Genomic DNA, 14,878 nt, shown 5'->3' on the forward strand with positions numbered 1-14,878 from the left:
TCTGGAGACCGCACCTTCAAAAGGATATTCAAAAGGATGGAGTCCGTTTAGAGGGTAGCTACTAAAATGGTCCGTGGTCTTCTTTCTAAAGTATATGGGGCAGACAACTATCTAAACATGTATACCCTAGAGCAGAGCTTTCCAAACTGTGTGTCGGGACACGTTAGTGTGTCGCCTGCAGTGTGCAGGTGTGTCGCGCATGCCCGGTCAACTCTGATGCGAGTTTGGGCTTTTTTTTTTCTAGAGATTCACTTTTTTTTTTCAGTTTATGGGTTGCTTATTATTGGGTGATTTTTGCTGTCAATCGCGTTTTTTGGGGGGGCTTGGTGGGTGGAACGAGCCCAGCCATCCTTGCATTGGCTGCTGCTGCCGATGAGGCCTGGCCATGAGGAGTACTGACTGCAAGCAGCAGTGTCTGGTGATCATGGAAGGGAGTGAAGCACTTAACTGGCAACAATCAAAAAGACGAGGTACATGAGTGTGGGGGCCAGACATGTGCTGGGGAGAGAGAGATGAGTGAGTGGGGGGCAAACGTGCTGGGGGGACAGACATGTGCTTGAGGGGGAGAGATATGAGTGTGTGGGGGCCAGACATGTGCTGGGGGGAGGAGAGAGATGAGTGTGTGGGGGACAGACATGTGCTGGGGGGAGGAGAGAGATGAGTGTGTGGGGGACAGACAATTTGTTTTATTATTGTTTCTCATAAATTATAACTATAACATGAATCTTGGAATATATATTTTTAATATAAATTTAAGGTTTTCATGAGATAGGTTGTGTCGTGAAACATTTTATTTATGTATATATTTAAGGAAACATACATAAATTGTCGAAATATGTTTCGTTCGTTTAACCTTTAACCTCTGGTTTACTAGTAGACTGAATTACCGTGTCGTGAAATTATGTTTGTCTAAAAAGTGTGTCACCAACATGAAAAGTTTGGAAAGCTCTGCCCTAGAGGAAAGGTGAGATAGGGGAGATATGATAGAGACATTTAAATATCTCAGAGGTTTCCATACACAGGAGGCAAGCCTTTTTCAACAGCAATGATACTCTAGAGCGAGGGATCATGGGATAAAGATGAAAGGTGGTAGACTCAGGAGTAATCTTAGAAAATATTTGTTTACAGAGAGGGCGATGGATGCATCAAATGGTCTCCCAGTGGAGGTGGTGTGAATTCAAGAAAGCATGGGATAAGTACAGGGAATCTCTAAGGAAGTGATGGGAATTATAAAGTGAAATTAAATGGATGGATGGGCAGATTAGATGGGCCATACGTTCTTTTTTTGCCGTCATGTTTCTATGTTTTCATTCAGTGCTAAGCACTGTTACATTACCCAGTTGTGTGATATGCTGAACTTGCTGGTCTTCACAGAATATAGTTAATACTGATCCTTAAGTAAAAGTGAAAGTTAATTCCATTTGTTATGACTGTCAAAATTTCACTTAAAGTGTCCTAATCTGTATGTGACATGATTCATGAAAACTGTGCATTGTGCAGCATGGTTGTAAGATTTTTAGAACAGAAAAGTGAAAATGAATTTGACTCGTTACCAGGAATATATTGGAAATGAAGGTTAACAAAAAAAAAGTGCAAGATGATACCTTTTTTTTTTTTAGTAGACTAACCACATATTTTTGATTAGCTTTCGGTAGCTAATACTCCCTTCTTCATGTCAAAATAGAATGAGCAAAAGAAATAAGTAAATCATAAGAGACATCCAATGATAGTGGGAAGGAAGGAGGAGGAGAGGGGGTTTAATCGATGAGCAGAAGGTAAATGGGAATTATCATTTTACAGTTCATAATGAGTTAAGAAACCTAGGTCTTTGTTAAGTTATTTCTTGTCGCTTCTAAAGTGACTGCCTATCACTTTCTGACCACCCATCAACAACCATCCCCCAATCCCCCTTCACCCATCATTGGAACACCCTTTTATGATTCACTTTTATTTTGTGATAATGTCATTTTTGCACATTCTATTCTTACCTGAAGGAAGAGTAGCTCCAGAAAGCTAGTCAAGAAATATACTGTCAGATGGTACCTTATACTTTTTTTTTTTTGTTAACCTTTATTTCTGTGCATACAAGTAGACTATCATGGCAGGTAAACTACTTTAATTCAGGAATAACTTGGCATGTTGAGAAGTATTGAAGAACGGAATGAAGCCTTACTTGATAGGATACACCAGAGTTAACAAAAATCAGTTTTTTATGCCAAGTTACTGTCTGCATCTAATTCCATCAAGACTTGTAATCTCCTTCTCGTCTCAGTTCACACCAAAAACAATCAATCATACACCCTGGTTTCCAAGAACAGCCTTATGGAATGTTCCGTGCTGAGAAGCAGTACACTGGTACAGGAAGACAGCGTAGTCCCAGAAAGGCCACAATCGCAGCTGATAAAAATCAGCATTTTTTTTAAAAGTAATATTTATTTAACAACAAAGTGCATGTAGCATAGTTCAATGCAGCGCAACATATAGTCAAAGAGTGAAAACCAAAATTCAAAAACAGCATAAATATTATAAGGAAATACCATATGCTTCGTGCACCCTGCCGCTCTTTTTATAGGTTAACCCTTATAAGTCATCCACACCCACTCGTACTCCTCCAAATGTTCATCTCTACATTCAGTTTCCACACATCTCAGATACCCAACATTCACAGCCCAACCCTGCATCTCAACAAATATATTACAAATATGATCATAATGATAGAGGAAGCAACCTTCCAACAGCTAAGCCTGCCACCAACACACTTCTTATCCCTGCTTGCTTGCAAATTGTACCATCTCTGCAGGCAACTGATCAAAATATTTCTTCCACACATTCACATATCCCTCCATCACCTTTCGCTTGCCATATCTGATATCTAATCTTTCCAATATCATAATCAACATTTAAAAAATAGAAACTATTATTAAGATTTATGGGTAAAAGTCTGTCCCTGATTATGTAAAGTCATGTTTTATCAAGCACCTGGAGATGAATACCGACAAGGAAAACCAAAACAGATTTAAAAAATCTGACATTAATATAACAAAGATCCTTTTCCATGGCACATTAAACATCTCTTTAAAAATAAGCTTGCAATATTTGAGCACTACATTTTGTTTTTTGAAACATTAAATTTGAATGCACACGAACACCCACCACTGTTACTGTAACATGGGTTTTGGAGACCACAAGGGTCAGTTTTAGAGATTTAACTCACCCGAGATCACCAGTCTTTGAATTATCTTTAAGTGGTTCTAATAAGTGGTAACAACCTACAGAGAATCCAGTTTTCTCCCAGACCAACACAGACACGCCAGAACACCACACTGCTAATCAGTTTTACATCTAATAATCTGCCAAAATTAGATATAGCAATTCCCTTTAAGTAGGTCATATGGTTTCTTCCTTTACTTACTTCTTTATAAAAGGTCTTAGTACAAAGTCTATAATCATAAATGTATTCTAACAAATATACATAAGTATATGTAAATATAAAGACAGAGTCTGGGCTCTGGCTAATGCTGAGTTCGGTTAAGCTTTTACACTTTAGCATCTTCAGGAATATTACATTTCTTGACCTTTGTTGGTTTAAAATAGCACTAAATGCATTGTACGGGCTAGAAATGAAATGGCTGTTATTTATTTCTGTTTCCAAAACAAATCATCTTCAATGCAATATGTAAAAATGCATATGGCTATAAAATCTACCCTGTATTGATTAAAAATGGTATTTTTCAGATGTTACTGTGAAATTCTGTGTGTTGCGCCCCTAGGAATTACAATGTTTAGAAGAGTGTTATCTCATACACTAGATAGGGCCATTATGATACCATCCTGCCAGAAATTATAGTAAACAAATCATAAACCAAGTCAATATTTTACATACTGTACCTGATGACACTGTCCCACACATTGCTTCCTGGGGATTCCCGGCAATTACTGGGAAGCTGGTTAAAGAATTTCAATTTGCACACATGTAAACTTTTTACATTGCTGCAGGGTAGGCTTTGCTACTGATCATACGGACTTCCGAACCTTTGCAAAGTGCATAGTGAATACAGGTTTCTTTAAAAAAAACAAAAAACACAGTTCCAGTTCCCTCTTATGCCCTTGCCCCGGATCTTTAAACAGAAAGCATGGTCCCTTTATAAAAACAGGAAGCCCTTCAATGGGAATGGTGCACCATATGGAGAACATTCCATTAATCTCTCCCCCTCTGCTCACAGCACCAGTGTTCCAGCTGTTCTGTCAGATTTTCCAGAATATCCTTCGCTTGTAGAGTAGATACGATATCAGCACCCACAAGGATGTTGCAACCAAGTTCTGTGCTAGATGTTCACCATGGGACTGATTGTCCTTCATTTTCCACTTAAAGGGGAAATAGTTTTCAAACACTTCATGCCCCACATACACCAGGATAGAGTTCATGCCTTTAAAAACAAAAAAAATACATTAAGTCATTTAAGAGAATATGTTTTAATTTCCTTGTAAAGTACTGTCCGTTCATTAATATGGAATCCGAGTTTGTTCAGCTTTAGAAAACCTCTTTTTATAAGCATGCATTTATTTGCCTGCTTATGTTTACGATTCACTCTTCCCCCAAATTAATTTAAAAAATGTATATCCAGTGTTAGAGGCAGGTTACAACATAATATACAAAAAATCATATAACTACAGACAAGATGAGCTTGACTCCCTTCCCACCTCATTCAGAATTGTTGAATGAATAAAAATATCCCTATCCTACATTTGAAAAGAGCTGCCAAGAGGCTGCATGCATATTGGATAAGCCAAATCACCCCCTCTCCTTTTATTTGAGGGTTTTGCCCATCTCTGCTCCTTATCCCTGTTCATACAAGCAAACTCTCAAATGACTTGAGCAACATTTGTGTAGAACAAAGTGTATGTATCAGTACAACCTAAGGACAAGAAATTAAAAATGCTTGCTGATGCATCAGTTACTGCTCAACATCATTTAAACACACTCTCAAACACTAATACAGCTCTGCTCCACAGGGAACAATGAGATACTTGCACCAATCCACCTTTTTCTTCCCTGAGAGCAGATGCAAGGGGAAAGGGAATAAGGAAGAAAAAAAGGCCCTGGTAAAAGATCCTCAAACTAGTGACAGCGCAGGCTACAAAGTTGCTGGATGAGCAGGCTACAGCTCCCCAGAAACCAAATGGTTTGATACTGTCAAGTTGGTGATGACCACGCATTATCCAATAGGGAATTCGGCAGTTGAATTTTTGGACAACAGCCATACTGGTTTGGTAGCTGTTTAGAATATTACAAAGCTTGGTGATTAAGACATGGAGACAGATGGGAATGCCAGAAGGTTGTGTTAAGTTTAAGAACCTGTACATTCTTCTAGATAGGATACAGATCAAAGAGTAAGAAAACAAAATCAGATGGCAGAAAAAGACCATACAGCCCATTAGTCTGCCCATCAGCCTAACTTATCTACCCTTATGGTTCCCATCACTGCCTCAGAGATCCCCTGTATTTACTCCATGCTTTCTTGAATTCAGATACTGTTCTGCCTCAACCACCTTCACTAGGAGACCGTTCCATGCACCCATCACCCTCTCTGTAAAGAAATATTTCCTAAGATTACAACTAAGTCTATCCCCTTTCAACCTCATCCCATGACCTCTTGGTTCTACAGCCTCATTTCCATTGAAAGATGCTAGCTTCCTGTTCATGGAAAGCTTTGAGATATTTAAATATCTCTATCATATCTCCCCTATCTTGCCTTTCCTCTGGGAAGTTTAGAGTTTTGAGTCTATCCCCATATGCTTTGGGAACAACCACCACTGATCAATTCAGTAGCCATCCTCTGGACTGAATCCAACTGGTTTATATTCTTTTGAAAGTGCAGTCTCCAGAATTGTACACAGTGGGCCAGATCTTAAAAGCTACGCGCGGGCGTAGATTTGTTCACGCAACCCGGCGCGAACAAATCTACACCTGATTTTATAACATGCGCGCGCTGTCACACGCATGTTATAAAATCCGGGGTCGGCGCGCGCAAGGGGGTGCACACTTGTGCACCTTGCGCACGCCGAGCCCTAAGAGAGCCCCGATGGCTTTCCTAGTTCCCTCCGCCACTCCCCACCTTCCCCTCCCTAACCCGCCTCCCAGCCCTACCTAAACCCCCATCCTGACCTTTGTTGCAGAAGTTTCGCCTGCCGGCTGGCTGCCAATCCACCATTCTCCTGCACGGCCACAATGAAGGAGGCCTTGGTCCCGCCCCCAGACCCCCGCCACACCCCGGACCTTTCCCGCCCCTTTTCCGAAGCCCTGGAACATATGCACTTCCCGGGGCTGGCACGTGCAGGGGCAGCTTTTCGGGGGTTACGCACGTAACCCTTTGAAAATCTGCCCCAGTATTCCAAATGAGCTTTCACTAGGGATCTATACAGGGACAATATCATCACCCTTTAGCAGCTGATCGTTCCTCTCCCTATACAGCCAAGCATCTTTCTGGCTTTTGCAGTCCCTTTATGCACCTGTTTGGCCACCTTAAGATCATTAGATACAAACACCCCAGATCCCGCTCCACTTTTGTGCTTAGAAGAATTTCACCTGCAATACTATACCTCTCCCTTGGGTTTTTGCATCCAAATGCATTACTCTACATGTTTTAGCATCAAATCTTGGCTGCCAGTTTCTAGACCATTCCTTGAACTTTGCTAGATCCCTCTCCATGTGTCCACACCTTCCTGGCTGTCTACCCTGTTGCAGGTTTTGGTATCAGCAAAAACTTTCTCCAAAATCCTAACATTATATCGCTCATGAAAATTTTGAAAAGAACTGGTCCCAGGACTGATCCCTGAGGCTCACCATTAGTAATATCCCCCTCCTCTGAGTAAACTCCATTTACCACTACTCTTTGTCAGCTCCCACTCAGCAGTTTCTAACCCAGTCAGTCACTCTAGGTTCTATACCAAGAACATAAGAACATAAGAAAATGCCATACTGGGTCAGACCAAGGGTCCATCAAGCCCAGCATCCTGTTTCCAACAGTGGCCAATCCAGGCCATAAGAACCTGGCAAGTACCCAAAAACTAAGTCTATTCCATGTAACCATTGATAATGGCAGTGGCTATTCTCTAAGTGAACTTAATAGCAGGTAATGGACTTCTCCTCCAAGAACTTATCAAATCCTTTTTTAAACACAGCTATACTAACTGCACGAACCACATTCTCTGGCAACAAATTCCAGAGTTTAATTGTGCGTTGAGTAAAAAAGAACTTTCTCCGATTAGTTTTAAATGTGCCCCATGCTAACTTCATGGAGTGTCCCCTAGTCTTTCTACTATCCGAAAGAGTAAATAACCGATTCACATCTACCCGTTCTAGACCTCTCATGATTTTAAACACCTCTATCATATCCCCCCTCAGTCGTCTCTTCTCCAAGCTGAAAAGTCCTAACCTCTTTAGTCTTTCCTCATAGGGGAGTTGTTCCATTCCCCTTATCATTTTGGTAGCCCTTCTCTGTACCTTCTCCATCGCAATTATATCTTTTTTGAGATGCGGCGACCAGAATTGTACACAGTATTCAAGGTGCGGTCTCACCATGGAGCGATACAGAGGCATTATGACATTTTCCGTTTTATTCATCATTCCTTTTCTAATAATTCCCAACATTCTGTTTGCTTTTTTGACTGCCGCAGCACACTGAACCGACGATTTCAATGTGTTATCCACTATGACACCTAGATCTCTTTCTTGGGTTGTAGCACCTAATATGGAACCCAACATCGTGTATTATAGCATGGGTTATTTTTCCCTATATGCATCACCTTGCACTTATCCACATTAAATTTCATCTGCCATTTGGATGCCCAATTTTCCAGTCTCACAAGGTCTTCCTGCAATTTATCACAATCTGCTTGTGATTTAACTACTCTGAACAATTTTGTGTCATCTGCAAATTTGATTATCTCACTCGTCGTATTTCTTTCCAGATCATTTATAAATATATTGAACAGCAAGGGTCCCAATACAGATCCCTGAGGCACTCCACTGTCCACTCCCTTCCACTGAGAAAATTGTCCATTTAATCCTACTCTCTGTTTCCTGTCAATTTATTTATAAGTCTCCTGTGTGGAACCTTGTCAAATGCCTTACTGAAATTCAAGTATACCTCATCTAGTACTCTCCCCTGATCCAACTCTCTGGTCACACAAAGAAATTGATCAGATTTGTTTAACAAGATTTACTTCTAGTAAAACCATGCTATCCACTGGATTATAGAAACTCCACTATCCTCTGATTTAGCAGGGATTCCATTGATTTTTTTCACCAAAGAAGTCAGACTAACCAGTCTATAGTTCCCAGCCTCCTCCTTACTTCCACTTTTATGAATAGGAACCACATCTGCCTCTTTCCAGTCCTCTGGAGCTACTCTAGATTCTAAAAAAAGCATTGAAAGAGGTCAGCCTGTTGACCTGCCAGGACTTCATAAGTTCCCTCAATACCTTCTGAAGTATCTCATCTGGCCCCATCACCTTATTTACTTAGTTCCTCATGAACACACTGTTCTGAAAATCAATTTGAGTTTTATCTCACTTCTAATCTTATTTGTGTTCATTTTAGGAGATCCTGCTCCAGGCCCTTCCACAGATAACATCAAACAGAAATGTTTGTTAAGCAATTTTGCTTTTTCCTCATCAGCCTCTACATATTCCTCCCTTTCACCTCTGAGTTTCACAATGCCACCTTTGCATTTCTTTCTATCAATTTACATATCTATTAAAAACAAGTCGTCTCTCGTTTTACCATAATTAATATTTTTTATTCCATTTTAATTTTTGCATTCCTGACTACTTTCCCAGTTTGTCTTAGTTTTTCCAGATATTGTTGCCTGTCTTCCACTTTTTGTGACCTCTTGTAGTTTATGAATGTTAACCTTTTCTCCCTTAATTTTGCAGCTACTTCTTTAGAAAACCATAGTGGCTTCTTTTTCCTCTTCCAGTTATTTACTTCTCTAACAATAAAGGTTAGTGACCCTTATATATCCTTTAAGTTTTGTTCACTGCTCTTCTATTCCCCTAGATTTTCCCAACCAGCTAACTCCTTGAGGAATGCCTTCATTTTAACAACATTAGTGTTCTTGAAGTCTAGGTAGGATTCTTGCCTTTGAACAAACCTTTATATCATGCTATAATACTGAAACACGCCATCCTGTAATCACTGGATCCCAGACAATCATTAAGTACACAAAGATACCATCCCTCATTGATAAGCACCAGGTCCAGTATTACCCTTCCCATGTGGGTTCTGTTACAAGTTGACAGAACAATTCTCTTTGCAGAGAATCATGGATTTCCTTGCTTCTATAAACCACCACAGCTGGGATGTCCCAATCAACAAGCAGCAGATTAAAATTCCCTAACAATAGCACCTCCCTTTTTCATAGCAATTTTGTGAATATCCTCCATTAAATCTCTATCCATCTCCTCTGTCTGTAACGGAGGTCTGTATATTACACCAATATAAATAGATGCTCAAGTCCCTCTATCTAAATTAACCCACAGTACCTCTTTCTTTACTTCGTAAGCCCTGTAATTCTGTTGTGTTATTTTATATATATGTCATGCCTCTTCCCTCTCCTCTCAGTGGGTACACTGAGAGGAGAGGATCACCTTGCTGGTGGCTGAAAAGAATTGCTAAGTACTGCTTGGAGAAATTTTAGAACTTAAAAGTTTTGGGGAGAAGTAAACTATTGGGGTATATTCTTTAGTGTGTTTGTGTATCTGTATTAAATAGCTAATCAGAATGCAGGCAAAATAACCAGGAGTTTCGTGTGTTTGTACTAAATAGATAGTCAGAGAGCAGGCAAAAACCTAGAGTTTGTGCGTTTGTCTTTCCCTCCCTCCCCACCTACCCATAGCTCATTGTTTAATTTATAGGCAGGTGACATTTTCACACACACACACACACACACAAAATTAATCAGCCTTTTATCTTAAATTCAGAAATTCCCCACACCTTGTCAAGAGTTTAATCATTTCCTTGTAGGTCACAACCAGATAAATAGTGAATACACTAATACATTTAAAGGACCCTAATTGTACACATTCCTACTCCCATAGTAACAAACTTAAATAGGAACTGAACAAATTTAAGATGAAGGCAGCAGTCCAGCAGCAAATGGGGGCCCTCTCAATCTTTTGTATCGAGTGCCTAATGCATGATTTTTTACCCACCGGTGAGAGGCTGTATGTGTACACCCAGTGCAAAGAGCTCTTGTCTCTCAGAGAATGAGTCCTATCGCTGAAAGCTCGAGTGGCAGATTTGGAGGAGCTGAGGCAGACAGAGAGGTATATAGATGAGACCTTCAGGAACATATTAGCCAAATCCCAACTCCAGTCTGGCAGCTCTGGTGCTGCCTTGGAGGAGGAAGGACTCCTGATCGGACAGTATTAACCTAGTGCAGCAGGAAATGATCCTGTAGCAAGGACCTGCTCTCCAGGTGGTACATTGTCCTCTTGCACAGGGGATGTCTCCCCAGGGCTACTGCTCAGGAGGGAAGGGTTAGGTCGGCTGTCATAGTTGGTGATTCGATTATTAGGAATGTAGACAGCTGGGTGACTGGTGGGCGTGAGGCTTGCCTGGTAACATGCCTATCTGGTGCGAAGGTGGCAGCTGTCACACGTCACCTAGATAGGATTTTAGACAGTGCTGCGAAGGAGCCGGCTGTTGTGGTATATGTGGGCACCAATGACATAGGAAAATGTGGGAGGGAGGTTCTGGAAGCCAAATTTAGACTCTTAGGTAGAAAACTGAAATCCAGAACTTACAGAGTAGCATTCTCTTAAATGCTCCCTGTTCCACGCACAGGTCACCAGAGACAGGCAGAGCTCCGGAGTCTCAATGCGTGGATGAGATGATGGTTCAAGGAAGAGGGATTCAGTATTGTACGGAACTGGGGAACCTTTTGTGGAAGGGGGGAGTCTTTTCAAAAGCGATGGGCTCCACCTTAACCAGGGTGGAACCAGGTTGCTGGCGCCAACCTTCAAAAAGGAGATAGACCAGCTTTTAAACTAAATCAAAGGGAAAAGCCGACAGCGGATGGAGGTATCTTCAAAGGATACTAATGAAGCATTAGGTTAGGGCATCCCAACAGAGAGGCTCCTATAATAAAAAAAAAAGTAGTCCAAGTGCCTATAATTAAAAACTGACTTGAGCTAAGAGACTCCAATTTATCCCTGTCAACTGAAAAGCAGGTTGTTAATACAAACAAAAAACACACTTTGAAATGTTTGTATGCTAATGCCAGCAGTCTAAGAAGTAAGATGGGAGAGTTAAGAGTATATAGCAGTGAATGATGGCACAGACTTAATTGGCATCTTAAAGACATGGTGGAAAGAGCATAACCAAAGAGATAGGGCTATACCAGGGTAAAAATTATATCGCAATGATAGAGAGGAGCAACTTGGTGGCGCCTTACATCCACAACAAGATAAAGATCCTGCAAGAGACTAAATGCACAATCAAATCTTTATTTATTTATTTAGTACTTTTTTATACCGACATTCATGATACAGATCATATCATATCGGTTTACGTAGAACAGGGGGTTGTAACATTAACATTAACGTAGAAGAGGAGGCAAAGTTACAATAAACAAGGGCAATGGAACTAGGGAGATGAAGAAGCCAGAAGCAAAAAATAAACTTAGTAACTAAAACAAATCATATACCATGTCAGAAATGGAGTGCACTGAATAAGTGGCATTAGTATATGAACTGTGGAACAGCTGAGACGGGCTTGAGTTAGGGGAATGCTTGTTGGAACAGCCAGGTCTTGAGTTTTTTCCTGAAAGTCAACAGGCAGGATTCCTGTCTGAGATCTGGGGTAGAAAATTTCTTTATGGGTAGAAATCCCTTGTGTTGGGGAAGAGTATAGCAAAGGAGTATTCTACCGTCCATCTGGCCAAAATGATGAGACAGACAGTGAAATGCTAAGAAAAATTAGGGAAGCTAATTAGTAGTGCAGTAATAATGGGATATTTCAATTACCCCAATATTGACTGGGTAAATGTAACATCAGGACATGCTAGAGAAATAAAATTCCGGGATGGAATAAATGACAGTTTTATAGAGCAATTGGTTCAGGAACCGGCGAGAGAGGGAGCAATTTTAGATAAATTCTCAGTGGAGCACAGGATTTGGTGAGAGGTAACCGTGGTGGGGCCACTTGGCAATAGTAATTATAATATGATAATATTTGAATTAATGACTGGAAAGGGGACAGTAAGCAAATCCATAGCTCTAGCACTAAACTTTCAAAAGGGAAACTTTGATGAAATGAGAAAAATAGCAAAAAAAACCCTGAAAGGTGCAGCTACAAAGGTTAAGAGTGTGCAACAGGCGTAGACATTGTTTAAAAAAATACCATCTTAGAAGCACAGTCCAGATGTATTCCATGCATTAAGAAAGGTGGAAGGAAGGTCAAATGATTGCCAGCAAGGCTAAACAGTGAGGTGACTATTTTAGCCAAAAATTTGTATTAAAAAACTGGAAGAAGGATCCATCAGAAGAAAATAGGATAAAGCATAAGCATTGGCAACTTAAATGTAAGACATTGATAAGACAGGCTTAGAGAGAATTTGAAAAGAAGTTGGCCATAGAGGCAAAAACTCATAAGAAAAACCTTTTAAAATATATCTGAAGCAGAAAGCATGCGAGGGAGTCGGTTGGACTGTTAGATGATCAAGGGGTTAAAGGGGCATTTAGGGAAGATAAGGCCATTGCGGAAAGACTAAACACATTCTTTGCTTCGGTGTTTACTGAATAGGATGAGATACCCACTCTGGAGATGGTTTTCAATGGTGATAATTCAGATGAACTGAACCAAATCACGGTGAACTTGGAAGATGTGGTAGGTCAGATTGAGAAACTGAAGAGTAGTAAATCAATATACACCCCAGGGTTCTGAAAACTAAAAAATGAAATTTCAGACCTAGTTCAATTAATTTGTAACCTATCATTAAATTCGTCCATTGTACCTGAAGACTGGAAGGTTGCCAATGTAACCCTGATATTTAAAAATGGCTCTGAAGTGATCCGGGAAACCATGGACTGGTAAGCCTGACTTCAGTGCCGGGAAAAATCATGGAAATTGTTATAAAGAATAAATCACAAAACATTTAGATAGACATGGTTTAATGGGACACAGTCAGCATGGATTTACCCAAGGGAAGTCTTTTCTCTCAAATCTGCTACATTTATTTTGAAGGGGGTGAATAAACATGTGGACAAAGGTGAACCAGTAGATGTGGGTTATTTGGATTTTTAGGTGTTCGACAAAGTCCCTCATGAGAGGCTTCTAAAAAATCTAAAAAGTCATGGGATAGGAGGCAATGTCCTTTTGTGGGTTGCAAACTGGTTAAAAGACAGGAAACAGAGAGTAGGATTAAATGGTCTGTTTTCACACTGGAAAAAGGTATAGTGGAGTACCTCAGGGATCTGTACTTGGACCGGTGCTTTTTAGTATATTTATAAATGATCTAGAAAGGGGTATGACGAGTGAGGTGATCAAATTTGCAGATGACACAAAATTATGCAGAGAAATTAAATCTGAAGCGGATTGTGATAAATGCAGGAAGACCAGTGAAACTGAAGTCAGGCTTACCAGTCCATGGTTTCCCGGATCACTTCAGAGCCATTTTTAAATATCAGGGTTACATCCTGCAGATGAAATTTAATGTGGATAAGTACAAGGTGATACATATAGGGAAAAATAACCCTTGTTGTAGTTACACAATGTTCGGTTTTATCTTAGGAGTTACCACCCAGGAAAGAGATCTAGGCGTTATAGTGGATAACATATTGAAATCATCGGCTCAGTTTGCTGGTGAGATCAAAAAAGCAAATAATGTTAGGAATTATTAGGAGGGGAATGTAAAATAAAAAGGTAGATGTAATAATGACGCTTTACACAATTCAGTTAACTCCGCAGTCAGTAAAATGTTCCACCCCCACAAACCTCAACGGAACACCAGAACTTCTGAAAAACGTCTACTCGAAATACCCACATATCCCATGGCTAAGCTTACTAACACCAGAAATAGAGCTCTCTCCATAGCGGGGCCTAAACTCTGGAACGCCCTACCATGCTACCTCACCACTATCATCGAAAATAAATCATTCAAAAAAGAACTGAAAACCTGGATCTTCAGCCAGACTTTCAATGATGATTTAAGCAATCCACAATTGTGATGCCTTAAGCTTCCCATCCTTCTCCCCTCTTCTCTTCTCCGCATACCTACCCCTTCCTCCTTCCATTACCTACCCCATCCCCCCCTCATTTCCTTCTTTTCCCATTCAGACTTTCTTGTATTCAGAGCACGAGTTTGTATATACCTTCCTCGTTTTTCGTTTCTATTTTCTTTTTCGTTATTTGAATTAAATTATTTTTTAGTTATTTCCTGTTACTTCCTTCTCCATATGCTAGTTGCATATACTTTTGTTTCTCAAATTGTTCTATGTATCATTGTTTCGTTCCAATGTAAACCGGGGTGAAGGCATGTACTAAACCTCGGTATATAAAAGCTTCAAATAAATAAATAAATAAATAAATAAAATAAATAATGCCTCTGTATTGCTCCATGGTGAGACCGCACTTTGAATACTGTGTACAATTCTGGTCGCCGCATCTCAAAAAAGATAGTTGCACTGGAGAAAGTGCAGAGAAGGGAGACCAAAATGTTAAGGTGCATGGAACAATTCCCCTATGAGGAAAGGAAGTTAGGACTGTTCAGTTTGGAGAAGAGATGACTGAGGGGGGATATGATAGAAGTCTACAAAATCATGAAAGGACTTGAACAGGTTAATGTAAATCAGTTATTTACTATCTCAGATAATA

General features: G+C 40.2%; 1 protein-coding gene across 1 annotated transcript in view; it reads right to left on the reverse strand.

Annotated features, from left to right (window-relative positions):
- Window positions 1–3,614: 3,614 nt before the first annotated feature.
- The window catches only part of HGSNAT (heparan-alpha-glucosaminide N-acetyltransferase), a 188,235-nt gene continuing 176,971 nt past the window's right edge, over window positions 3,615–14,878 (reverse strand). Inside the window, 1 exon segment of the mRNA XM_029601179.1 lies at window positions 3,615–4,427. Within this exon segment, the coding sequence (XP_029457039.1) occupies window positions 4,246–4,427 (182 nt within the window). The 3' untranslated portion in view covers window positions 3,615–4,245.

Source organism: Rhinatrema bivittatum, chromosome 1, assembly GCF_901001135.1.
Source record: "Rhinatrema bivittatum chromosome 1, aRhiBiv1.1, whole genome shotgun sequence".
Lineage (NCBI taxonomy): Eukaryota > Metazoa > Chordata > Amphibia > Gymnophiona > Rhinatrematidae > Rhinatrema > Rhinatrema bivittatum.